Raw genomic sequence first — 26,554 nt, 5'->3', positions numbered from 1 at the left:
GCCGAGGTGTGACAGAAACCCATCTCAGGGTTTGGGCAGTGTAGGAGCTTGGAGCTCCCAGCAGAAGCCAAGGAGAGCCCGTTGGAGAGCCATGGGCTGCAGTGCTGGCAGTGCCTCCCGGGCCCTGCAGGCCAGGGCTGTGCTGGGGCTGCACTCCAGGGATAGGAGGAGGAACAATCCTAGCTGAAGGAGTGGCTGTCCCCAGCAGCCAGGGCAGCTCTCGGTGCTGTCCCCCACAACACCCTGCAGTGAGTGCTGTTAACTCCCCCAGCTGGGGATGTTTCTGTGGGCAGAACCTCTGTGCTGTGCCGTGGGCTGGATTTGGGACGGATTGAGGAGATGGAAACCCACCCTGGGCCACCAGGGCTTTCCTGGCAGGGGTGGAGGCTCCCAGTCCCTCCACGTTCCCTTTCTGTTCCCAGTGGGGAGAAAGCAGCAGGCAGTGAGGCCAGGGCCAAGCATGACAGGCAAAACCTTGTTGCCAATAAAACTCCAAAAGTATCTCAAGAAATCACTTTCCTAAGGTGGAGTTGTTTTTCTCAGGCATTTGACTTTGTGTGTGCCTTTTGTTGTTTTTCTCTTAGAAAACAGAGTGGTCCTTAGTTTAACATTAATTAAAAAAAGAAAGAATTAAAAACGCCAAACAAAAAAAGCCCCAAACTCTACAAAGACAGCAAAAGGTGGGACCTCTCCATGCAGCACCCAATTGTGTCACCCACTGCAGAGGGGACACAGGACGTGGCAGAGGCAGGACAAGAAACCCCTCCCTGTCGCTGCTCTTCCCATCTGTACCTGGGACCACTGGGAAAAGTAAAAGCCATCACGGTAAGTTCTGGATTTCAGGACAACATTAGCAAGGAAGAAGTCTTTTTGAGGGTGGTGTTTTGTTGTTTTGGTTTTTTTTTTTCCATACATTAGAACATTTATTTCTCAGAGAGAAAATATACTCTCAGACAGTCAGATTATAGTAGGTAAAATTAGCTTTTTTTTTCTTTACAAGCATAAATTTTCTTATTCCTTCTCTTATACCATCTGATATAAACCATTCTAGAAAGCAAATAAACTCACTTTCTACAATAAATAGAGCAATCTGTGCTTTACAGCAGACTGACAGTAACATTTAGGTTCTGTAGCAACAACAGGAAACCAGCCAATCCAAATTCTAAAATCATTTTAAAAAACCAAACAAAATGAAAAGAAAAAAAAAAGACCAACTCCCAAGACCTTAAAACATATACACAGGTCACTAGTCCACAGCTGAGCTACCACCTGGAAAACTGTATGTTCCTTCAAATAAATTACACTGTGTAGCATATAAAAGACCCAGCAACACAACCGAGGACTTCAAGAATGGTGACAATAGGTCTAAATAATTTAGAACATTTTACAGCTATATACACAACATCCTTCCCTAGCCACACTCCATGGGCATTATTATCACTATTAATATTTTTACAAACTCCTATGCCCCATTTCTATATGTGACAGGAATCTTAAAATTCCTTCAAATGCAGTTCCATGCCCCAATGTATAAGAAGTGGTATTTTAAAAAAGTAGAGCAAGTAGAAATGGCAGTGATTACTCCCTACTCTTCATTATCATTAATTATTATTTTGACTCCACATTCTCTTCAGTATGAAAATGTTAAAAATAATAAAAAAATACTGAGTTAAAAAGCAAAATGACGGTATTCAATCTACAATCTTGCTTTGCACCTTTGGCTCTTTAAAATGGGAAAGCAAAGAGGGATATGCAACAGAAGAGATCAGAGAAATCATAAAGTCCTTGGCTAATAGAAAAGATGTAGTCACCAAATTCCCAAACATAGTTTGTCCCCGTTTTTTTTGCAATGCAAACCCAAACCAAGGGGACTGTCTGGGTTTACCTGGATGACAACACTGGAGACCCACACACCAGGGAAGGATGTGCACATGTGGGAGAAGTGAAACAGCAGAAGGGTTGTGTGCTCTGCTCAGTGCTTGGTTTCAGTCCAAAATGTGGCAGAAGAAAACAGACAGAAAATAGGGGGAGGAAAAAGGAAGAGGAGCCTTACACCAAATGTGCATAAACCAACACAAAAGATGCATCTCCCTCCAACCCTGATCAACCTCAGTGCCTGCAGAGCTGCTCCAGCTCAACAGACACCTCCAAAATTACTTCTTAAAAAAAGGAAGTTCTCTTTTCTTAGGTACTGTGCTAAGTCATGATAGGAAATGTTACTGCAACAAGCAGAGTCACACAAATCAGAACTGAAATGTGAAACTATAAATCAATTGCTAGGACATACATATAGACACAGATCAGGTAATTTGATTTTCATCTTTAAAGCTCTGTACATCTGTGCATGAAACTGTGCAGGGGGGGAAGGTTACCAAAATCTCAAGCTTTTTGTAATGCAGTGAGAGAAATCTAAACATGAAAACACGATGTTCATAGGCAAGAGAATCACAATCAGAGCTCCCAGCTACAATTCTGTGGGGTTTTTATGTGACAGGACAATGTCATATAAAGAAAAATGAAAAGGCCAACAATGGTTAGGTTAAATTTGGCACAAGAAAGTCCAGTTGGGATTCCTGTAAAGATCCTGGGGGTGCCAGGTTCCCAGGAATTACCTGGGACTGGCTGATGACTCAAAACCCTGGCAGTCCAGGGGAGGCAGGAACAGGGGATGGTGTATGACGTCCAAACATCCAAGAGATGTGTGCTCTGCTCACTGCAGCAACTCACCTTGGCTCCTGCCACCTGTCAGCTCTTCCTACCTACCTTACTCCCTGTAGACTACATTTCATCTCCTGCCAGCTCTTCAGCAAGACACATTCAGGAAGAAGCTGGACAAGGTGTTTTTTGGCACATTTCGGGGTACTCCAAGGAGTGCTGGCAGCTGCTGGAGGTGCTGCACCCTGCAGTGCAGTGAGCTGGACGTGTGGAGGAGCAGGAGGGCTGGCCCAGCAGCCCCTCACAGATAGGAGGCTGGGATGAAGGGGTTGTCCCCCTGCACTCGGCTCAGGTGGATCATGGCTCGGTCATAGGCCACCTGCACTGATTTGCGGATGCTGGTTTTGCGTCCCTCCATCATCTTCAGCTTGTCCACGGTGTCATCCACACCCAGGGGAAAGACTTTGTCCCGTGGCAGCCACTGCCTGCAGCAGAGAGGAGTGCAAAGATCTATCACCTCCTCCCCAGGAGCTTTTACCCTCGTGCAATGTATTTATTTATCATTAATGCCCCACAACGATGGTACACATGTTTAATTCCCTGTGTTTGACACAGAAGAAGCCCCTGCTGCCAAAATGCCTTCTAAGCATTGGAATCCTTACTCAAAGCTTTCAATTCTCCTTGGAGGTCAGGGGAAAGTTGGAAATTCCTGTGTTCCACACAGCAGCAAATACAGGGATGTTCATGGTACAAAGTGAGTTTCTATCCTCAAAAAATCTCTGTCTTGTTCCAAGAAGCTGTTAGCATTAGTTTACAGTTTAGGTGGGTACAACTATCTGAGTATCATCCAGAACCAGGATGACACATCCGAAGCCCAGACTGACCCCAAAGGATTACTTTAATTGCAAATGCCTTGTCTGTAGCAAGCTTTTATTGTGTGGTTATTTGTCCAGGTTAACTGAACACTGAGAAATGTGTCACCCACCTCTCCTAATGCCATCCAGCCCCCTGAAGCTCCATCTCAGCCACTGCTGGCACAGCTCAATGCACCCCCCACTCAGCCAGTAAGGGCAATCCAGAGCAGCTCAGCTTCTCTTCACACAAAGATGATAATTTCAATCTTTGCCACCCTTCTGCAGCATCATTGAAGTCAATCAAAATTAGATCTGACTCCAAGAGGGGTTTTTAGTACTTTCCTGAAGCACCTCAGCTTCCCACAAACTGTAAACAAGGCTCTGAGTGGCTTCTGAAGAGCGTAAACATGCTGCAAAGCTTGTATTCAACAAGAGCAGGACAAAGCTAAGGAGATGTTTACTTTTATTGGGAAAATAGCTTCAATTACAACCTTGGATTTAAGATTTTGAAAACTGATGACTACAGCAACAGGAAGCATGCTGCCATTGATTTTCTGCTACAAATCATTAGTCTCTCTTTGCAGAACATGCTCTTTATCAAGTGGTTCCTGTAATCAGGAACAGGGGAACAATGCAGTGTGCTAATAAAAAGCCTCAGGAGTCTGTCTCCTGACACCTCTTTCACCCAGAGGACACAGGCACCCTCACCAAGTGATGTAAACCTGATCCCCGTCCCAGCTTCCCAAGCAGATGGCAAATACTTCTCCCTTTGTTGTACCTTGTCCCCATCTCTTCAGACCCCATAAAACCCTGCAGAATCCCCAAATGCCAGGAGAAATATCCCCCTGCAGCTTTACCCCTCTGTGTGTTTGGTTCTGCTCTATTTTCCCTCCAGCCCTGGCAATGTTCACCTCCTTCCTCCAGCCTTTCCCTGACCTCTTGGAGCTTCCCTGCTCTTCCTGGAATGCCAGCACAAACCTTCCTCAGAAGAAGGGCCCTTCAAATACCACAAGGCTTCTTTTTAAACTCCTGATATTTTACAGAGGCAGCAGAAGAAAGGCAAGCCCAGGTCTCTTCTGTTCCCACAGCATCCCAACAATCCAGCACCCACTTCATCCACAAGATAAACTGTGTTTCTGTGACCCAGCTGCACACAGGTCCTGCCTCCTGTGTCACTGTTCATGTTCCCATGTGGTATTTGCTGGTTCAGTAATCCAGTAGGCTCAGCATGCAGCTGTCAGCTTTTCCAGCATAAATCTCAAATTTTACAGATTTCCCGTTGTTTCACACACAGATTTCGAAGACTTATTGGTAGTTTTAAGGCTCTTCACTGATTTATGGCTTATTATATCTGGCTGTTACCATGTGAGCATGGTCAGCAAGTACTCCTAAAATCAGCAGATTCATCCTGTCTGAAGTACAACAACAAAAGGCCTTCAGATATTTTTCTTACTTTGAACCATCTTAAATAAAAAACTTGATTTGAAAACGGCTGGTACTCAGCACCTCTGAAAAATCAGCCAAGTCTAAATATGAAATAAACCCTGCATTTTGAAAAAGTTAGCCTGGAAATTTTTAGAAAGTCTTCTGTGCAGTATAGGAAGACTGCTGGTGTTCTGAAGTCAAATGCTCTCTGTAATTTGCTGTCAATTCTCTTCATGTGAATTCTCAGTATTTTTGTGGTGATGTGAGCTCTGGGTAAAGGATGCTGAACTGCTCAGTGTGCAAGTGGAGCTGTCAGATGTTGTGCTCTTTGGCCAGGAAAAACAGGCTGTCTTCCTTATTTAGACTCCTTTTTCCTGCTGCATGTTTAAATACCCCAATTTACATCATAATCCCTGTATGCTCACACATCCCCAAGATTATGTTAAATCTTGCTCACACTCACCATGGAGCTGTCTGCACACACTCACCAGGTTCTCTTGTTGTCAAAGAAAAGGACAAGAAAGAGCTTTTCTCCTGCCTCTGTCTGCCTCTGCTCCCCCAGCTTCAGGACATCCATGGGGGGCACAGGGATGGGGACTCCGTTGTGCAGCAAACCCTCACGTGGCATCTTGGGGTCGATAATCTGGGGACACAGAGGGAGGACATTTAGCACAAAGCTTCCCAGCAATGAACAGAATGCATTATTTTTCTGTTCTTTCAGTGTATGCAAGCTATACAAATTATGTCTGCTTTGGGTGGGTAAGCAAAATTTCTTGTTTTCAGTGTCTCTTTCTACAAAAATTTAATCCTGAGGCTTCCCCTGTGAGAGGGAAGCCAGTCAGTCCCAAAGCCAGCCACCTCATCTTGAAAAAGGGATGTGCGTGGTTCTGTGTGGCTGCAAATGCATTTACACTAATGTGTAATTCAGTACAAATTCAGCATTATTCTGTTCAGCAAAGGATTTCCCTCCCTCATGCCAAACTCGAAATAAATGTAATGCTCCTGCTGTACTCCACAGGCAAAACATTGTTTCACAACAGCTCCATTCTGGAACAAATCAGTTGACATCAGTGGTGTTGCTTAGATTTACACTGCATTAGATCAGAACCAGGCCAAATATTTTGAGAGTTGACAAGCAGTGCTGGCTCCATCAAGCCAGGGGAACAGAGACTACAGTAATTTTGAAGATAAGTCACAATATATCAGACCTCCCCCTATAAAGCAGAAATGTCCAGGTCCATGTTTGTGCTCCTGTCAGCACAGGAGAAGAAAACAGCAGAGGGTGGCTGCAATGCTCAGTCTGTTCTTCCACTCCTAAGGACTTGAAAAAGTAGACTGGCTTTGACATTGGCCATCTGTAGGAATTTATTAAGACACTTTGCCACCACAACAGTCTGCTATAAAAAAGCCTTTTTTGGAGGCAGTCTCGGTGGTTAAATCCATTCAATGCCACAGTTTAACTCTGACTGTAGCCACATGGAGAACTAAAACTGGTTTGGCTGGCCAGGATGGCCAGCAGATCCAACTATGCTCCCTCTTCTGGGCTCTCACTTGGAGTAAGAACATAGATGAGGGTCACACCTCCAGCAGAATCTGCCCTTTTTGATGGCATTAATAGATAAATATCCAAAGGCAGATAAACAGTAAGAAATAACATTCAAGGGACATGCATATATGCTCATATTTAAATCAAGCATATAGTTGTTGCAAGAGGATGTAGACATGACAGGGCCAGCTGGGCACCTACAGTGTGCTCATCAAACAGGAAAACGTGCAGGCAGCAGAACCTGGTGCCTGCATTTATAAAATTTAGGTCTTCTCATCCCTACAGTACTGATGACTTTCCTCAGAGGAGAGGTGAGTGAAAAGAGCTCCTACCCCTGACATGAGAGACCAATGTTTTATGAATCCTCTGCAAAGCTCTGAAACAAGAAGCACTGGGAAAATTCACTATGCAAAAGGGAAAGGAGAAAAAAAGCACATATCACATTATTTTGGGAAGTTTTCATTTCTGTCTGGTTACAGTGCACAACAGAATTGTGTTCTGGGCTACCTGAGCTGCAAGGTCAGGCTGTGGGAGAGCCACAGGGCACTTACCAAGGCAGGGTAGGAGGGATAACCACGGCATTTGGCCCACACGAGCTCCAGGGGCTCCAGCTCAGCCTGGCTTTCAAAGGACATCAGAAGAGGCCTGCCTAAGGGACAGCAGGAGACAGTGCTTAGGAGCTTTCATAACTAGCAAGAGGGTTATGAAAACACAAGAAACCACACTGTCATCTCGTTGTCTCGGTAGCAATCAACTAAAACAGAAGTACTGTAGTACTTAAAGCACACTGACAAGACAGGAAAATCACTTGTTGGTTGTATCTGTATGAACTGGGTGTTTATGATAAAACTCAGCATGTACCAAACTCCAGCCTTCTTTATGCTCTGTCAGCACAGTCAGGTTCAGCACTAGGATAAAGGCACAATCTCCTAAATCATGGGTCTGTGCATACATGAACTCTTCAACACAGAAATGTAATCAAAGTGAACTGAAATCAAATGGCCCTACAAGAGATGGATTTGGTCACAGATATGAAATCAGCCATTGGTTTTCCTTGTCCTGGAAAAGGAGCAATCTTCATTAATGAAAATTTTACAGCAAGTACTGCTTGCTCTGGGGAAAATGGACAAATACTGGCATTGAAAACTGAACCTAGAAAATGCTGAATACAACCCAGCTGAGCACCCTGTCAGGACAGACCTGATGTGGTTTTCCACTACTGCACTCCAGATGTATTCTTTCATTAATGAAATTATATTCCAAAGCCCAGAACTATCCCACTGATTCCAGTTCTCATGGTACCAGCCTCACCCTGTGAGCTCATCTCCAAAGCAGACACACAAGGTGCAGGATAATAATGATTCTCAGAGAGCCACGACAAGAGCCAGCAATGAAGCTGCACAGACAGGCAACAGGAGTACCAGGGCCTCAAAGCTGAATCCTGATAAACCAGCAATATCTCCATCCCTGACACACCCTAAGAAACACAATAGTCTGGTCATGTGAGCACTGAGGGGATGGTACAGTGCCTTGGGGAGAGAAATGTGACAATTTTACAGATGTAGAACACAGCCTGACAAAGACAACTTTTGTAAAAGAGACCCTGCAAGCAACACAAGAGGGAACACCCATGAAGTCATCTCCAGAAAGATCCCTCTTTAATGATGATTTCCTGTTTGTATTACAGCATCATTAAAGAGAACTAGTCCCAAAACAGGAGGAAACAGTGACAGGCACATTACACACATCAGCCCTACAGAAAACAGCCCTTCAAGGAGAACACAGGGCACAGGCAACCAGGAAAGGTGGAAGCAGGAAGAATGTTATATGCAATAACCTAAATCTGTAGCAAAGCAGGTAATAGTGCCCAGGCAAGTCCAGCCTGGGTAATTTGTGCAGGACTGGTTCCTGGTGTGCTTTGAGATGTGTTCCCCCTGGTTGAGGTGGGTCCAGAGCTGGTGCTGGGCAGCAATTCTCACCTGAGCCACCGAAATCAGAATCTCCATTCACACCCTCCAAGAAGGGCATCCGAGAAAGAGCCGGCTTCCCTCGACTCCGCTTGGGAGGCATCAAACCACTGTCAGGAAAATGTGGAAAAGTAGGGCATTAGGGGAAAACAGATTGTCCTGCACAACAACGACAATGGGTTCCCCAAATCAGGTTAAAATAACCAAAAAATGACTGCACTAGTGCACCACTGACATGAAAAGAACACTGAATATTTGTGCAAAATGTGATCTTGCTTCTGAAAGCACAGCAGATATCATCCTAGCTTTGCCATGGGCCATGAAAAGACCTCACAGAAACCCAGATGTAAACATGAGAAGAAAACCTAGTAAAAACTTCACGCCTGAGGGCTGATGTAATGATGCCTGGAGCTTGCACGAGCTACACCAGTTGTGTATAAGCTTGAGAGATGACACAGCAGCCCTCCAGTACAACTCCAGTATGAAACTGGACTTTATCAGCCCATACATATCCTGAACATCCTTTCACCCCCTTACTACAAACATTTCATAAAATGGACTAACTCCACTTCAATCATATTTTTTGCATACTGTAATTTGCTTTTTCTTTTACAGATTTCTAATAAGCAACCTACTGTGAGTGATTTTGGTGATGGAACAGAAGGACTGGAGAAGAAGTAGTAAACAGAGCTGTTCCTAAATAGAATAATTGCACAAGTTATCCACAAGACATCAGAAGATGTCAGGTACTTGCTTTAAGTCTGTTCAGTCATGTTTGAAGCCCAGTCCTGCCCCTTAATTTCTGAGAGGAAGAAAGCAGCTGTTTAGTAGGTGGTAGCTTTACCTGCAGTGCTGAATTGAAAATTGGAATTCAAGTTTTTCCAAGTTTTGGATCTCAAGAACTGCATCAGCAGAGAGGATGTGCATGCACTGAGAAAGAACAGTGTAACACACACCCACTTGCTTGAGAAAATCGAACACTGCTTTTGGGACCTGCAGCTTAAGAGGACAGGATGAAAACTCAACAGCTTTTTGTTTTTTAGAGTGAACACATAAGTAGCAACAGTCTGGGCTGGGTTTGGAACTAAGAAGTCAAAGAACAGAAACAGAGAGATTAATCCAGACACAGAAGGTGTTCCAGGGAACAGTTCTCCCTGGGGCACTTACCTGCAGGCTTCAAACACCAGCCCACCGCCCAGGACAGAGCTGCACTCCAAGTCAGAGCCACTCCCTGCATGTTTTGCAAAACCATTGGTCACTCCTGCCAAGGAGACAAATGAGAGTGACAAAGAATGAGAGCAGCCCCAAGGCCAGAGCAGGCACAAGAAGCCAGGTGACCGTGGCCTTCCCCCAGTCCATGGACCAAGCACCCCCACACTCCCATGGGCTCACAAGTCCAACAGCCACATAAAGGGCAAATTCATGGCAAAGCCTCTCTTGTTTTTTCTAGCTGTAAATATGGGATTGTCACAAAGAGCACATTCCTGGGAAACACTTTGTTGTGAAAATCTCCCTCACACTGACCTGCTTCTCCAATAGCAGATTCATCACACCAGACGCTCCCTCCAGTCAGGACAAATTAATTGTGTTTGAAATTGTGGAAGGAGATGGAGCTGAATCACAGAAGCAGTGGTGCAACTCAGAAAAAAGCCAGCTGTGCTTTAGCAGAGGAGAAATGCCACTGCCTATTACCAGTGATTTTCCAGCACCCTGCCTTTATTTTTCCTTTTTTAAATTTCAGCCTCTCATTCTGACCTCTACCCAGTGTGGATGACAACTTTCTGCTTTAATTACCAAGAGATGATGATGTTGAGTCCCTCCACTCTTTGGAGAAGTCATCTGTATTTCCCTTAACCTGTCCTGGCAAATCAATCCCCACATTCCATTGCCTTTCTCCCAGTCTCAATATTCTTGCAACTTTATGATAGCCAAATAACTATAAGATGGTATTTCAGGTGTAGGCTAAGTCAAACCTTCCAGATGGGAACTGTCCCACAATGGCTGTTCACACAATTAAAAAGAAATTACAGTGATGTCACTCAGATGTTCCTTTTCTCTTTTGTCTTTCCAAATTTCATCTCAGCTCCTTATTCTTGTTTGCAGATCTAATTTGAAAAGGAACCTGCTTGGTATTCCCACTAATTTTATTTAAACTCCAAAAGTGATTTCAAAGTAATATTTAAGTTACTCCACAGTGTGAACACTTCCAACCAAAAGCATTATTTCTTCAGCAGGAAACTCTTACTCCTAGGAATGACCAAGCCAACACAAACTCTTCCACAAGGGCAATGCCAATGCCTCAGCCCATAGTCTCCAGCCAGGCACTCAACAGCTTTGTGAGCTGTTGTGCACATTGGCTTGCCCTATAAAATAATTGAAAACTCCTTCTTACAGCAGCCTGGCAAATAGGAGAATTACTGGTGACTGCTAGGGCTTCATCTTGGTACCTTTAAATGTCTAAAATGGAGGTGACTAGAGATGAGCTATGATACCAAAAACAACATGTACAGTCAATGGAGAAGTGCAGCTCATTATAGACATGGCTGCCCTGTTTATAAACAGCTTTCACCAGGCTGTGAAACCATCTGGTTATGAGGACTGTGCTCTCCCCTAAGTATAAAGTCTGTTCTGGGTGTGTAGTTTGGATGCAAAAGTTTTCACTCAGCTCTGGGATTTCCCCTTCCTCAGCCCCATCTCACAGCTTCCAGAAGGAAAAGAAATCCCAAGGAATTACAGAATATGGATGCTAACTATGAAGCAGGGAGCAAAGTGCCTGTGGAATAGCAGGCCACATAACTTTCTCAATCTTGCCTGAGAAAGTGGCCTGGGAAACCATAAGGAGAAATTAAAACAATCCTCAGAGATAGAAGACAGCTTTGCAGGTGCTGTTTGTGAGTTTCTTGTTTTCTTGCAAGAGAAGGTTGAGGGGTGGTGAACCCCACTGACCAATGATGGTGATGTGTCAGTTTACTAACCAATAAGAGTTTTACTTTTCTGTACTTTCACGTATTGGTCTATAAAAGAAGATCTGAGGTAATAAACTTTAAAAGAAGAGAAAAGGAAGAACTCTCATGTTCAACTCACAAGAGAGTCTGTGTCATTCTTCTTGCCATTCCCAACAGAGCAACAACAGAATCACAGAATCATTTACAAAAGACCTCTGAGATCATCGAGTACAACCTAGGATCCAACAACACCATGTCAACGGGCCCTGAGTGTTACATGCAGCCTTTCCTCACCTCTCTGTGCTGCCTGCCTGGGTGATTTCTCTCCACTGCTGTCACTGCAGGTCCTGCTCTGGGGCCGTTTCCGTGCCTGTTGCTCCCCATCGGGGCAGGAGGGTGAGCCCTGCCCGCCCTGTCTGTGCTCTTCCCCATTCTCCAGGGAGCACTCCAGACTCCTCTGCAGCTTCATGCCATTCTTGGCTTTTTTAAAAAGGACAGATGTCCGCCGGCCCACGCTGCTGAGGGCAGGGCTGGCAGGGCTGTCTGCAGGGAGCAGAGCCAGGCCGTTGAGGCTGTTGTTGGACAGCAGGCGTTGGAAAGTCTGGCTCTCATGCTGCAGAGACTTCTTGTCAAAGAGCTCCCTGTCTGACACCATCCTCCTCTGCAGCTGGTTCAAGGACCTGCTTTCACTGATGGGCTTGAGTGTTGGAGGGTCCTGCAGAGAGTCCAGCTCTGAGAGGTTGGGTGCTGGTCCTGTGGGCTCCAGGGTTGGAGGGTGCGGGAGCTTGGCACCATCTCCTAAAGGAATAAAGAATCTGCTTGAACATTTTAGTGAGAGTCATTCCCAAATCTACTAACAGCCGTTCCCATCTTTCACTAAGGTCACAGGAGAAACAGCAGGTTTTGACTGCTGACAAGTGCTAGAGACCTGGAATCAAAATCCTGCTGCTCACCTTTCTCCCTTTCCTCATCCCCTTCCCTGGATGTTGTCTCCAGCCCCTCCCGTGGCACAGTGTCCCCGTTGGGCAGGGCTTTGCTCTGCTGCTGGGCCAGTTTGTGGCGGATGGAGTTGATCTCGCGCCGCAGGAGCCGGATACGCCGTGTCCGGGCACCGCTGGAGCGCATGGTGCTCACCGTGTCCAGCTTCTCCAGCAGCTCCTTCAGTTGTGCCTCCAGGGACAGGTGAGCCCGGTTCTCCGGGACCAGGATGTTATCCACTGCAGCATAAGAGATGGGAACAGTGAAGGGAAGGAGTAAGGTTTCTTGGAGAAGCATCTGGGGCCAGTGCCAGGCCTCATTCCCTTTGATGCTGTCCATGAATCAATCACTTTAGCCTAGGGATTTAGCAGTCAGCAATCTTGGAGCTTGGACTCCCTTCCTTTGGATAAAAAGCAGTTGATTCAACTTGCACTGTCCCTCAATTCCTGTTACTGCCCCAGGGGCAACAGTGAAAGGACATTTCTCTACCCCACACAGAACTTGTGGTCTAGGCCCTTGTCAGAAACCTATTTCATTGGCAGATTAAATGCCAAAGTCAGACCACAAAGATAAGTGGTCAAAATATAACATATTTGCCATTCCTCTGGCTCAGCTGGAGGTCTGGCATCCATGGGAGCAGGACATATAGCTGAACACCTACACAAATTTCATAGTGACTGTCCATCTGCACGCAAGAGAGCTTCAACATTTAGGAACCAGATGGCACACTGCAAGCTCTGTGTGCTCGATGGCTGTACTAAGTTTAGCCAAGTTATTCAACAAATGATTTGGAGCTGCATCTCCAGAGGGCTGTGGGAATGGATGGGGTTGTATTGGGAATGGAAAGTCTCAGCTAGAAGGATTGCTTAGGTCCCAGTACCTTCACCCCTCATCACCCTCTTTAAGCCCTCAGTGCTCTATCTAACCCAGCTGCCGTACATCTTGCCAGTTTACAGTGAAATGTATGAGCTTTCCCCAGAGCAAAAAATTCCCACCCTTTGCACTGCTCTTTAAAATAGCAAGTTTGTACAACACTCCTGGTACAAATCAAAGAGCAAGGGCAGATTACAAGGCTCTGCCAACACAGACATGCACGAGGAGAGCTGGAGCTAAGCTGCACCTAGCTCAGAGTGCCCAACCCATCTGGAATCCCACCCTCTGGGGTTTTGAAGGAGGTCTTCATGTCCCTAGGTCAACAGATGGACAGGCAAATTCTCTATGCAGAATGGCTACAATTTCCATGCAGGCTGAACTATGTGCTCAGAACTAAAGCTATGATCTGCCTGAGGGGGAAAAAAACATTAATCACTACTCACCATCCTCCCAGGAAAAGCGGTAAAAGTCATGGGGCTTGGGCGACTCAGGCAGGTGAATCCCCACGCCAGTGTCAAAGCCGATGCTGTCAGCCTGGCGCCGCGCATGACGCAAAATCGCTCCCCCGAGGTCCCGGAGCCGGACAGCTGCTCGGTGGAAAATCGTGTCTTTAGCATTATACCTCATGCAGTTGGCAACTATAAGGTTAAAGTCTTCCTCAAACTCATCCAAGGTTCGGTACAGGTGGGACTCCAGCTTCCGCCTCATGGTGGAAAAATCCATTGGGTTGGAAATGAATTCCAGGTAATCTGGAACCTAAACATATAAAACCTGTACAATTACAAAAACCATTTACTAGCCAACCAGAGCGCACCCATCACAAGCACTCTTAATATCCTTTCCACAGGAAAATATCCTTTTCCACAGGAAAGGAGCAGAAACAGATGTTCATTTCTGTGTCACCCAGGCAAGGCAGACACACCCTGGCGCAACAAAACATTACTCATCCAAGATGTGCTAAACTTCCAGAAGAAAATACCTTTTTTTTGGCCTGGAAGGATACACACATCATGAGTCCTTTTTTAGATAGTTTTTAGTCCACCAGTGGCTTGGGACAAGGTGGTTTGTGCTTCTGCCCAGCAATATCTCATCTACAACCCGTTAAACACCTCTAGGAAAGAGACTTGCCTCGTTCAGGTTAACAGGCTCTGTGAAGATCTGGGCAGCATCCTTCTCCTGCAGCAGGTCCAGGGTTGTGCGGAGCAGGACATTGAAAGGGGTCAGCTGCAGCTCCATGGCAGCCTGCTGCACCTTGACCTGGCAACAGGAACACAGTGAGGACACTCACTGAGGGTAGGATCTGTGGGTGGTGTCTCCCTCCAGAACATCAGGCCATCATTGCTGTAGAACTTCTGGCAAACACCTTGTACTCTCCATGTACATTGCCCAGTCTAATCCTTTTACATGGGGAACTCCTGTTTATTCAATCTCATAAAGTCAAAACAAGAGGAAACTCCAGGAAATCAAAGGATACTACAATTAAAAATGAAAACAGGTGTTTCACACCTGGTAAATTATCCTGGAGAACTCCCTGCCTCAAGATATTGTTATTATGCCAATTAGCAATTATATAAAAATTCAAACTATGCAGGCATTTATATGAACAAAAACATCCATAATTAGACTAGAGAGCAAAAACAAAATTTAAAACATAAGCTCTCAGACTTCAAGGCAGAAACTGAACAAGAGTGGTTAGATGTCTGTAAATTCCTAATACAGGTCCTTCTATCCTTTAGGAAGTCTCTAATACTGTTTGATTTCATGCAAACAAGATGTAGTACTGAAAATCTCTTGCACAGAAAATCTATTCAAAGAAGACTGGAACAGGATAAAAGTATTTAATTTGTCCTTTAACATCTTCATTTCTTTGATCTTATAATCACTCGTTATGTCATTAAATCAACACTTCATTAACAAAGGTAAGCAAGTCTGTTTACACAAAGCAAACTGTATTTGATGTACTCAACAACAAGACAGCATCAATAAGAGAATGAATATAGACAAAGACCACACTTTTCCCCCGGAACAGGAAAAAAAGCCAGAGATGCACAATTCTGGAGCATCCTTCTGCATTCACCTAAAAACTGGGCTGGGATAGAGCCCAACTAGATACACTTTTCTCTGGTATTTTATGCTTTTAAAAAGCATAGTTCCCATAAGCTTCTATGCATTTAGCCAGCTGTGATAGGGTTCTACCAAGATATCAAAAGCAAACTAAGCCCAAGAATTATTTTTGGTTTTTTTTATCCTGCTACCTAAAATATGTTCACACAGCAATGAGGCCTGAGCCACTGATGTAAATAAAGGGCAATGCAGTAAATAAACCATCAAGAGGACTCTAGAAAAGCTGTGGGTAGTTTCTGGCCATAAAAAAATTGCTCTTAGAGGAGCTGTGATCAGAGTATGCTGCTTTCTCTCCCTGCAGACAGCCTGAAAGCACCCAGGCAAGGCCTGAGGACGTGTAAAGGCTCAGTGTGTGCCAAATGAGCCTTTCCTGGAGCTGTCCTGGAGGATACTCCAGCCAGAGAGCACAGCTGTGGGTGCAGCAACCAACAAGATAAGGACAGCAAAGACAGGCAAGGTTGGCAAGCAGTGAAAGGAAGCAACTGGTAAGACTTCAGAAATGTACACACAGGTCAAAGGAGAAACTGGAAAAATTAGTAAATGGTCTCCATCTTAAAATTTTTTTCTTCTAAAAATGTCCTTAGAGGAAAAATAGGAACTTTTAGCTTTAGAAATAAAGAGCTGAATTGTGATTTATACTTCTCCCTGCAGAAGGTGTTACCAAACTCCTGAAATAATCATGAAAGAGACCTAATTCTACTCTGCAAAACACTTGGTCCATGCCCAGAAATAGAAAGGGTTCTGTAGGTCAGGAATCAAATCCACTATTAATGATGCAAATATATTTTGTTAGCACTCTGCAGCTGAGCCCTGGTTCTAAGGGCAGAGGCTGCACAGTGCAAATCTGTGACTGGCACAGGGAGAGGTGGCTCTGCACACCCAACAACCAGAACCTCTGAAAAGAGGAAGAGACTCAAGAAAAACTGTCATGCTCTTCCTATGCTTTCTGCAGCACAGAGAGCTTGCATGGGACTGAAGTTAAGAGCAGGAACTTGACAGCCAGAACTCCTTACCTGCTCCCGTTTGAGCTTTTCCCTCTTTCGAATGAGCTCGATGAGCAGTCGAGCCCGCTCCAAGTCATGCCGGAGTTTCTGCCAGTACTTTAGCTCCTCCTTCACTGCACTTGTCTTCTCATCCTGCTCCTTCTGCAAGACATAAGTGGTGAGATAGAAAACACCACAGGCTTCCTGTGTTTCCTTCTTTTTCTAGGAATCCTCTGGGAATTGCTCTCAGAATCTTTCTCTTACTGTCTTGTTCAGTCCATGTCCCCTCCTTCCTCCAGCATTTAGCTGTCTAACAGAGAGAACATCAGCTTTTCTAGATTTTACCTTATCTGTGAAATTACCCCAAATTATCCTGCAGCTTCACCCTGGGAACACACTTCAGTGCACACTCATTTACACCCTCTCCCTGCTTTTACATCCAAGTTTATTACAGATGCTGGAAATTTTTCTGTGCATTGGAGCAGCAGCCCAAAGCATTTACAGTTTAAAGGGAAGGCAACCAAAAGCAAGGGAGAAAAGAGCTATTCTGTAACCCATAAAAAACAGAGCTACGGAAAGACATTTGCCAACAATGGCCAGCACTGGGAGATGAGCTCACACCTTCCAAGACACAGTTCAGTGGCTTCACAACACTATCATCCTTCCTTTCCTAAATCTGTAGATTTTTTAGTGATTTGGATGATATGCCTCAAGTGCAGACACTTTCACATGATTGCCAAGAGGACAATTGCTTCACAAGATCTTCATGGTTTATATTAATAGGACATTTGTTTCTAAGATCTTACATATGGTAAATTAGCAGTGTAATACACCAAGGAAATGCTGCACTTTCTCAAGCTCTGCACTGATGAGTGGGGAATAATTTATTTTTTTAAAATTTATTTAATTTTATTTATATTTAATTTTTTATTTAACACCCAGAGCAGTCTTCTTGCCAAAAGTCTATAAATTCCTCCAACAATAAAAATATACATGTTCCCTACTGACAGGCTGTGTTAGAGGGTAGAGTCCTACTGCTTCATTACTTCAGCAACTACTTCTCATGCCAAATGCAGTGCTGCTTAATAGCACCAAGATAAAGTGACTACTGATGCCTATTCAAAAGAGAAGGCAAGAGTCCAGAGCTGATGATTATGTCTAAACATGCATGGGATGGGCAGAAACGGCAGCTGCAGGAAGAATGATCAGAACTGAAATTTGGCCATAACTCTGGAGTTAAAACCCATTTTCTTTACTCATTCCAAGGAATGTGTTTTCATCATTCATGTAAAAGATCATTCCACCAAGGGCCCATCACACCCTTGCACAATCCTAGGTCTTCTGACTCAGGGGAAAAGCTCCTAACTGCTGTCTCACCAACACCAATGGATATCCCACTAATACACTAACTCAGCTCTTCAGGCATGAGCACACCAAGAGGAGACTGAAACAGACTTAAATCTGCTCTTTTCACCCTCCCTCCCCAGCCATGTGCTAAGCTTATCTCCTCCTGGAAGCTAAGCTGTGTGTCCTGCCATGTGAGCTGAGCTGGGGAGCAGCCGGTACCTGCTCAGCGTTCCTCTGGGACTGCAGGTGCGAGTGCAGCCGCCGGATCAGGGGCACCCCGTTCCTTGCCTGCCGCTTCAGCAGCCAGTAGTTGTGCAGCCTCTGCATGAACTGGTTCTTCCTCTGCAGGGAGAGCCCGCTGCAGATCTTGTTCAGCCTGAAGGAAGCACAGAGCGTCATGGAGCCAGCTGCAAAGCAATCTTGGCCCCCTTGGGTCTCCTGATGAAGTTTTGCAGTGTTGTGGCAATGCTCACTCTGAAGAACACACACAAACTGGGACAAGCTGGGATCTCCTCACATGCAGACATATGTGGCCCCTTTTCATACTGGAGGGTCCCACCAACCACTTGCCACAGTACAAAGTATGAAATCATCAATTCAGCTCCAAGCCTTAATTTCAAAACTACTTCCTATGTCAAGAACCTTCCACGGGCCATTTAAGTTTGATGTTATTAATCTGGAGCCTGGGAAATTACCTTGACAGGAGTCCAAGAATAACAGATCAGCTATTTTAACCTTTGCTTACCATTCTTGTCTTACACATGGTGCCTTATCAGCCTGTCTGTTAAAAGACACATCAACACACTTCCTAAGGCACCAAACAAGAATTCAGCACTACCTAGTTCTGTATGAGGGAGAGCTAGGAGAAAAATACAAAAATACAGCCAAAGTCAAAGCTGCTTGCAACACTGTCAGGTTTGACAAGCTCTGTGGTAAAAGGAGGAATTAAAAAACTATGAAATGAGATCTCAAAAATTTTAATAGTGGGATGACCCCTAACTGCCTACCAACCTGTAATGCCTGAAGTGTTTTAAAAATGCCTTCATGGTAGATGGATGCTTGCCATTAGGGACCACCACAGAGTCCTCATTACACAACAGCTTGGAATGGCTGCTCAGCAAAGCCAGAAAACCACAGTGACACTCAGAAGAAACCCAGCCACAGGTTATGCTGCAGAACACTTTGAACACAGTTATTGCTAAGCCTTGACTGAAATTTTAGTATTTCCAAGGTCAACAATGAGAGGGACTGAGTTCTCAAAACAGATCCTGTTCAGCTACAGGTGTCCAAGTCCTTCCCTAAACCCACAACACTCACCTGTAAGAGGGAATTTGTGCAATGGTCACCACAGGCACGGATGAACGCCCTTTGGTCACATCATCAGGCTCCTTTTTGATCTTTTGCTTCAATTTCACTTGGTTCTTCTTCACAGACCCTCTAGGAGGGCCAGAATGGGGTTCTTCCACTCCCTCCTCCTTCACAGTGACCGCCTGCCCATCACCACCACCAGCTGGAGACCCTCTTCTCACTGTGCCAGGCGGGGAGTGGCTCTCACAGTAGGCAGTCTTGCGCACGGTGAACGTTGTGCCATTGATGCTGGTCTCCCTCATGGGTTCAATCTTCATGAAGAGACCGGCTCTCTGTGCACAGGTGACGTGGAAGGCAGTGTAACAGTTCACCTTGTGGCATTGGATAGCAGCTCCCATGCCCTTCTGCTTGCAGATACAACATGTTAGCTTCCAGCGAGCTGGAGGGATGTTATTGATCCCTTCGATGGGCTCCAGGAACACAGTGTTTGCAAAGCAGACCTCTGGGATCCAGATGGCACAGACCACGTGAGCCCAGCGGCCATCACTGGTCTGCTTGAAGGCTCCCCCTTTGTTCGGGCAAAGGACACAATCCACAGGGCGAGAAGGGGACTGTAAACAGCAGCGGCAAAGCCACTGCCCCTCGGGGATGTAGGGCACACCATAACACTCCTGGTGCACAGCCAGATTGCAAATGTCACAGAACAGGATGACATTGCTGTTGTGACATTCATCATCCATGCAGACACAGCAGAAGGCATCCTCATCGATGAGGGACTGCTGAGCCCCGTTGTTTCGGCTCTCAAGGTACGACTCCTTTTCCAACCGATCCACCAGCAGCTCAAAAGTGTCAGCAGAAACTGTCCCATAACCATCAGCCCTTCTCTTCTCATTGACCATCTCAAGCCATGCCAGATCCTCCTCATCCATGTCATACTCCACTTCTACATCCAGGTCCTCAGGAGGCTTTTCAATGTACCGGTAGTAGGCAGCAGGGAGGGGACAGGCATCTGGCTGGCTGAAGGACTCCACCACACGGAACTTGGGCTGGGGCAAGTGCAAAGACATCCCTGGTGCATGTTTGGAGCAGGACTCCTTCTTCTTGCCTTTGGAAGGTGTTTTCTTAGATTTGGAAGTGAAGAGGGGCTGCTCACTGTTCTCCTTGTTGCTGTTGCACTCGGTCATGTCCTGGGCTGTCAGCTCATCCTCGGTGATGAGCTTCAGGGGGTCGTAGATGCTGATGCGATGGAGCCGCCCGTCAATGTCCACCTCCACGATGCGCTGGGCCTGGGCATAGGTCAGCGTCTCGCGGGTGGGGGAGCACTTGAGGCTGTAGGGAGAGGGAGAACGCCGCCCCTCCAAGTGCTGCCGGCACCTCCTCCGAGGCTTCCTCATCCCTGTGGTCCAGAGACCCTGGGACACAACAGGACAGAGGACAGAGTAAGACAAGGAGACAAGCAAGAAGCAGTACAGACTGAAAAACTTACTCAATGCTGCAAGAGATCAAATTTCTAACAGAGACTCCAGCAATTTCAGGCTCGCTGAGTCTTTACACCTTAGATACAGGCAGGTATTTAATATATCAGCCATTTCTTGCAATGTGTACCAGAGCCACCCACAGAACCCTCCAACTTCCTCTATTTGCACCTCAGATGTACATTCCACCCCATGACCAGCGAGAAAAACTCAAAATAATTTGACAGCACAATATACAAACAGTCTGCTGTGCACCCAGATCAGCAAACCATTCAGATCCCCTGAAATTCAAACAACATGGTTCACATCTTCTTGCACCATTCACATTAAGCTCACACAAACCAAAAAGTTCTCCCCTGCCCTTTTGCCTGTGACTTTTATATCCCTGAATGTGCTGGACGTTTTCCAGGTGAAAAGGAATGCACTGTTCAGGACTTATGAAAGCAGTTTCCAATTTAATTTTTTTTTTTGGCCAGCTCCAGATGAGAAAACTAATGGTTCTTCCTCAGTGCAGGAGGAAGCTCCTCCAAGTTTCACAGCTCAGGGCTGCCACCACCAATCCTTCCAATCCAACACTGCAGATGCAAAAAGTCCCATAGTGAAAAATTGTCCTCCAGTTTTGCTTTTCCTTCTCTCAAGGATCACAAACAGAACCAGAGGATGAACTGAGCAATGCAGCAGAGACCAGATGTGCATCTCTTCTGCTCTTCCACGAGGAAGCAAAGAGGGATAATCATGGCAAAAGCAGCATGGATCCCAATGGACTTACAAGCTCTGGCGTTAGCCCCTCTGGAGCCACAATTCCCATTCATCCATCTGAGCCACCTGGCTATGGAGAATCCACAGGGCTACAAGCAGGAAAGCAGCAAGACAGCTTCCAGCACCAGGAGCCATAAAATGGCATTTGCTCAGAGCCTTAACAAAAAGCCCCAGGCAGCTCTGCCCTCGCAAACTGCTAATCAGCAAGCCAGATAATTAGCTGCGAGTCGCTGCTGACATTAAGGAGGTGCCTGTCAGAGGGGAGCAGAGGAGAAGCCTGGGGAGATGGTCTGGGGGAGGATTCAGAAACGGTGGCAGCAGCTCGGTGATCAGAGGGTGAAGGAGGGAGCTGGCAAAGAGGGAAAGCGGAGAGGAAGCCAAGTGAGTAATGCAAGAGAGAAGGGCAGAGTCAAGGATGGGAACATGACTTATGGGAATAAACAAGCTGAGGCTAAAAGAAGTCAGAAAGGAGACAAAGAAAAGCAAATGTAAATTCTCTGTGAGAAGATAAGCCAGCCCAGAGCTTATCTGTTGCTATGCAGAAGCCTGAACCAGCACCTCACCCTTATTTAAAGCAATCTACACAGTCCCTTTCTGTGGGATGCACAGACAAGGAAACATACCACAAACCCATAATTTGTACTCAGCCAGTGCAGTATTTGTGTTTCATGAAGGACATTGTTCCAGAAACTCTCAACTGTGTGCCACAGCAAGCAGCATCTCACAGGACCAGGACCTACAAGAAGTCCAAGCTTATTCCAGAAAGAAGAAGAAAATTCCAGGAGCAATACTTTTTTAAAGTACTGGTTTTGTTAACCATGAGATTAAGCCATGACACCACCTGTGTCTTAAGAAACAAACAGGCTCAGGGAAAGGTTTCCAAACTATTCCCTGCATCCACAGAAATAAACTGCAGATGCCAGTTTCAGTATGCACACCCATAATGATGGAGCCTGTAAACACAATTTTACTTCAGATGTAAAATAAAGGATGATAACTTCTATCTGCACATATAGGTACCACAAATTTTGGTGGTACCTTTGCCTTAAAACTTTAATCAGTCACTTGATCCACACACACTGCAGACACCCAACTTCACTCATCCTAGCTGAACTCCAGTGGCTTCAATCAGTAGGAAAAAAGAATTTTAAAAAGAAGTAATAAAGGCAACTTGATTATTAAATAAAATAAAATTAAAATAAAAATAAAAAACCCAAACAAACCAAAGAAAATCCTGCTGACAAACAGCTCTGTTACAATTCATGCTGGTACAAGCCAAGAGGATACTGGAGGCAAAAAGATATATGGGGGATAAATTATTATGAGCTGACCACACAATTCATTAATATTGTGTTCAGGAAAAATGAGACAATAGCCAACTGCTTGGAATGCTGAGAGACAAGGAAATTTCAGTGAAACAAGCACCTGAAGGAAGGGCTGTCTTATCTGTTAATGGGAAAAACAAGCATGCAGAGTTTCTTTACTGAAACAATCAGTGTATTTCTAGACAAATTACCCCAAAGTGAGCTTTGCACCACAGCAACCAACTGCCATAAAACAACCCTTTTGTAAAGCACACAATTACTTAGCACTATGAAGCAGCATTTAAAATTGCATGGAAATTGCTGCCAGCGACAGCTGAGTGCCTGGAATGAGACATACTCCTGGGTATTAGGAGAGACACCTCCAAAATACCTTGAAAGCCGCAACAAAATCAACTCAGACACACCTAGCTGAGCGCTGTGACCTTGTTCACAACAACAGAAATTTCTAAGCAGCAACCTAGGAATGTTTTGATTCCCTTGGTACACTTGAGAACACCTCCCAGCTACACATAAAAAAGAATCCCTCTGCAAACAGCACTTGTGCACACTGAAATGCTAAAGATACTCAACATGTGTGGGGTTAAATGCTATTTCAGCCCGTGCTGATTCTGTCCTGCCATGGACAAAGGTTGCTGATATGAAAGCAGAAAATTCAAGCATCCTTTGCATTGCCACAATATGCTCAAGGCATTACTAAAAGCTCCTGTCACCCATTTCTACTGGGGATTACAATGGGAGCAGGGGGTGAAGTTCCTGAAGAGGACAACAGAGCAAACAAGGTGGCTACAATTCAGAGAGCTGCTGGGAATGAATTTAACTCTACCTAAGGAGTTCCTTCGGGAGTGGTTTGATTCTTCTGAGCAGCAGCTTTCACACCTGTGGGGAATAGCTGCAATAGGTGACTGAAAAACCAAGACCACCATCATGATATTCAAATTTACTAGAAAGGGAGCTAAAGCTCCCCTGAAAAACACAAAGAGATCAATGTATATGGTACAACATCATAGTACAGGCCCCTATTATACACAGCCTGGAATAGACTTTCCACCCATACAGTGCTGCCTTAGCCATCTCCAAGGGTCAGAAACCTTTTTCTTGCATTGCAGAAGACCTCAGTCTCTTTCCCAGCTCTCCTTCATGCAGCAGTCCTTCCTTCCAGCTTTCCCATGCTGAACAACCATGGACGCCTTTTACAGCACCAGGTTTCTCATGAGCAGAGGATGCAAGGCTGGAGCACGAGGCAATGCAGCTGGGGGAGTTTCCTGGCCCTTTCTTTTGGCATAGCTTGGTGATCCCAGAAAAAAACCAGGTCCCTCGACAATGAAGAACTTCAGTGACTTGAAGCAAAAAGGGCACCTGGACTTTGGTATGCAGCAGAAGATGGGAACAACATGGCTATCATTGGACTCTGGTGCACCATGACTACTGGCTGTGGCTACAGCTCCTATAGTCCTAAAGAGTTTGGGGTTTGTTGTTACCAAAGGCTGCCCCTCTTTGGGACATCAAGCCAAACAAGAGGTCTGGAGATGTTCCTCAGCACCACTCTCCTGCACCAGCAGCCACTCAGCTCCATGCAGCCACTGGATTTAAAAACCACTGCTGTGCAATGGGGAACAGACGCTCATGGACCTATTTAAGAAAATTAATCTGTAAAATTAAACCAGTGGATGCCAGAGAAAAGAAACAACCTGGAACAGTTGCAGCGCTCTCTCCACCTTTTGCCAACCGAAATGCCAGCAAAACTCCTGCTGCCCTGGACAATGTCCCTTCGTGTTCGTGCCATGTCTGTGCTTGCTTACAGGCCCATTGTTCCCTCACACACCAGCCAAGGGTTTATACTCCTCACACCCACACAGACACCTACAATGAAATATGTCAGTGTTCAACAGATGTCATGGACAGCTGCTTGCCCTAGCACATGCAGACATCTTGATCTTTATCAATGTCCAAATACTTCTGTAACCGAGTCTAGCTGCCGGGCGATACACCAGCCTCGAGAGAGGCCCTCCCTCTGGAAGGGAGGGTGCGAGCCGGGCTGTGGGATGAAGTTTCAGGTATAAAGTCTGGGCTCAGCAACAGATGGATTGCGCCATGAGCTGTGTCTGAGCTCAGCAGCAGCGCTCCGAGGGAACTGTGATGTGCCACGAGCTGTGCTCGGCCTCAGCAGCAACTGAGGGAACGGTGACATGCCCTCAGCTGTCAGGCGCCGGCGAGAGCTCGACTCAGGAGCTACCCCGTGCACCAAGGGCTCCCTGCAGGGCACTCCAGTAGCAGCCAGCGATCTGGGCCAAGGCACAGCAGGGACTCAGACAGAAATGAAGCCGTCCCGGGGGAGGAGGCGATGAACCCCAGCGGGACCGAGCCCCAGCTCCCCACGGAACTGCCACAGCCTCCAGAGAGAGGGAGAGGGAGGGAGCCAGTAGCGTCATCACAGCAGGACTGCAAGGTTATTGGCTAACTCCGCCGTCCATCACAGCGCCACAACCAATAGCAACGCGAGGCTATGAGGGGTTAAACGGGGTGCGCTCGGCCCCGCCTGGGCCAATCGCGTGGGAGAAGGTGGGCGGCACCCCCGCCGCACCGCGAAGAAGGGGGGGACAAGATGGCGGCAAGGGGGGGGCCCGGCTGATAGGGCGCTGCCTGTTCCTTGTCCCCGGACGCTCGTCGCCGCTTCCCCCTACTTGGCGAGGGATCACGGGCCGCTCTCGCCGCACGGAGACGGAGCTGGGACGCGAGAGAGGCCCGCAGGCTGCGGCGCACTGGCCTCCCCCAGCTCTTTCCCGCCCGCCCGGTCACCTTCCCGCGACCCCGGCGCGGGGGTGTGTGAGGGAGGAGAGACCCCTGAAGGAAGGGTGTCGCGGCCTCCCGCGCAGAGCTTTACCTGGCCGGCTCAGCGCGCCGCCGTCGCGGCTTCTCCGCCGTTGCCGCTGCCTCCTTTTGGGGGGAATTTTTGTTTTTCTTTTTCTTTTTTCCTTTTTTTTTTTTTTTATTTTTTTTTTTTTTTTTATTCTCTCCGCCTCCCCCTCCCCTCCCCCCTGGGGCGGACGGGCTCACCCAGCCGGCGGCGGGAGGGGAGGGCACAAGATGTCGGCTCCGTCCGCTCCGGCTACCGCCGCCTCCTCAGCGCCGCCTCCTCATTGCCGATGCCGCCGCTGCTTCCACCGCTGCTCCCGCCGCTGCCGCTTTGGCCCCGGTGCCGCTTCGCCCCCCACCACCCTCACCTCCCCCCCGCTCCCCCCCGAGGCTCCAGCGCCCCCGATGCTCTCGGTGCTGTGGAGGCGGGGGAGGGGGGGGAGCAGGGGACACACGCTCAAGATGGAGGCGGCAGCGCGGGCCGGCCGAGCGGCGGGGAGAGGCGGCAGCCAGCGGCCAGGCGGGGGAGGGGGCTCCGCGCTCCGCTCCCCCCGCGGGCAGGCACCGCCCGCCCCTCCCCGATGCCTTCCCACAGCCGGGCCGCGCCGAGCGGGAGGCCCCGGGGGCTGGTGGTGACGGGAGGGCGGGGGGTCCCTCCGCGCTGCCCTCATGGCAGCCTCATGTCCTCAGGTCCGCCGCTGCCCGTGTCCCCCTCCATGGCTGACGAGGCAGCACCGGGGAGCCACGGCCTCCCGGTGGCCGGAGCGGGCTACCCCTGCTCCTGGCCTATCCCCCACATCATCCGCGGGGTTGAGGTGTGGGAGCTCGGGTGCAGCCGTGCGGGCCCATCCCAGGCCGGTATGTCACAGCCGCGAGCCGTCAGGCCACGGGCGGAATTTTTGTCCCAGGCTCATTTGGGGTGTCTTCATTTTGCAGCCCACTTTTTGTGCAGGAGGTGTGGGGTCCCAGGAAACACCCTGGAGCATTGCCAGGTGCCAAAGTCCAACCCGGCTACACTCCCAGAGAACCTTTGCCTGCCACTGTTAGCCTAAACAAGCAACATTGAACAAACAATGTAAATAGCAAGAGCCTGTATTTATTTTATAGACCAATATTTCAGGTCCAGATGGCCTCTTC

General features: G+C 47.1%; 1 protein-coding gene across 6 annotated transcripts; it reads right to left on the bottom strand.

The window, feature by feature from the left end:
- Positions 1-867: 867 nt before the first annotated feature.
- On the bottom strand, positions 868-25,911 carry BRPF3 (bromodomain and PHD finger containing 3). 6 transcript variants are annotated; one of them, XM_086862181.1, is made up of 14 exons: positions 25,873-25,911; positions 25,619-25,795; positions 19,015-20,417; positions 17,917-18,073; positions 16,381-16,512; positions 14,372-14,500; positions 13,687-13,999; positions 12,346-12,609; positions 11,687-12,190; positions 9,615-9,708; positions 8,460-8,557; positions 7,032-7,129; positions 5,423-5,577; positions 868-3,140 (listed from the first exon to the last, which is right to left on the bottom strand). In XM_086862181.1, exons 3-14 carry the CDS (start codon positions 20,397-20,399, stop codon positions 2,957-2,959), a joined length of 3,513 nt encoding a protein of 1,170 aa, XP_086718307.1. In that variant the 5' UTR covers positions 20,400-20,417; positions 25,619-25,795; positions 25,873-25,911; the 3' UTR covers positions 868-2,956. The 6 variants fall into 6 exon arrangements, with proteins under 6 accessions (XP_086718307.1, XP_086718306.1, XP_023798031.2 ...); XM_086862180.1 differs by having other exon boundaries at positions 25,619-25,904; XM_023942263.2 differs by lacking the exon at positions 25,873-25,911 and having other exon boundaries at positions 25,446-25,745.
- Between the last annotated feature and the right edge of the window lie 643 nt (positions 25,912-26,554).

This window comes from Cyanistes caeruleus, chromosome 24 (assembly GCF_971803275.1).
Source record: "Cyanistes caeruleus chromosome 24, bCyaCae1.hap1.1, whole genome shotgun sequence".
Classification (NCBI taxonomy): Eukaryota; Metazoa; Chordata; class Aves; order Passeriformes; family Paridae; genus Cyanistes; species Cyanistes caeruleus.
This window is presented reverse-complemented; position numbering and strand designations above follow the sequence as displayed.

What these genes read in the sequence shown, in the direction of transcription:
- BRPF3 (XM_023942261.2), bottom strand. Translation starts at nt 21,288, where the DNA reads ATGGGAATTGTGGCTCCAGAGGGGCTAACGCCAGAGCTT. An exon ending in CTGGTGTTTGAAGCCTGCAG is followed by an intron (nt 8,558 to 9,614) that starts GTAAGTGCCCCA and finishes TTTTCCTGACAG; the next exon opens with TGGTTTGATGCCTCCCAAGC. An exon ending in TTTGACAACAAGAGAACCTG is followed by an intron (nt 3,141 to 5,422) that starts GTGAGTGTGTGC and finishes TCTCTGCTGCAG; the next exon opens with GCAGTGGCTGCCACGGGACA.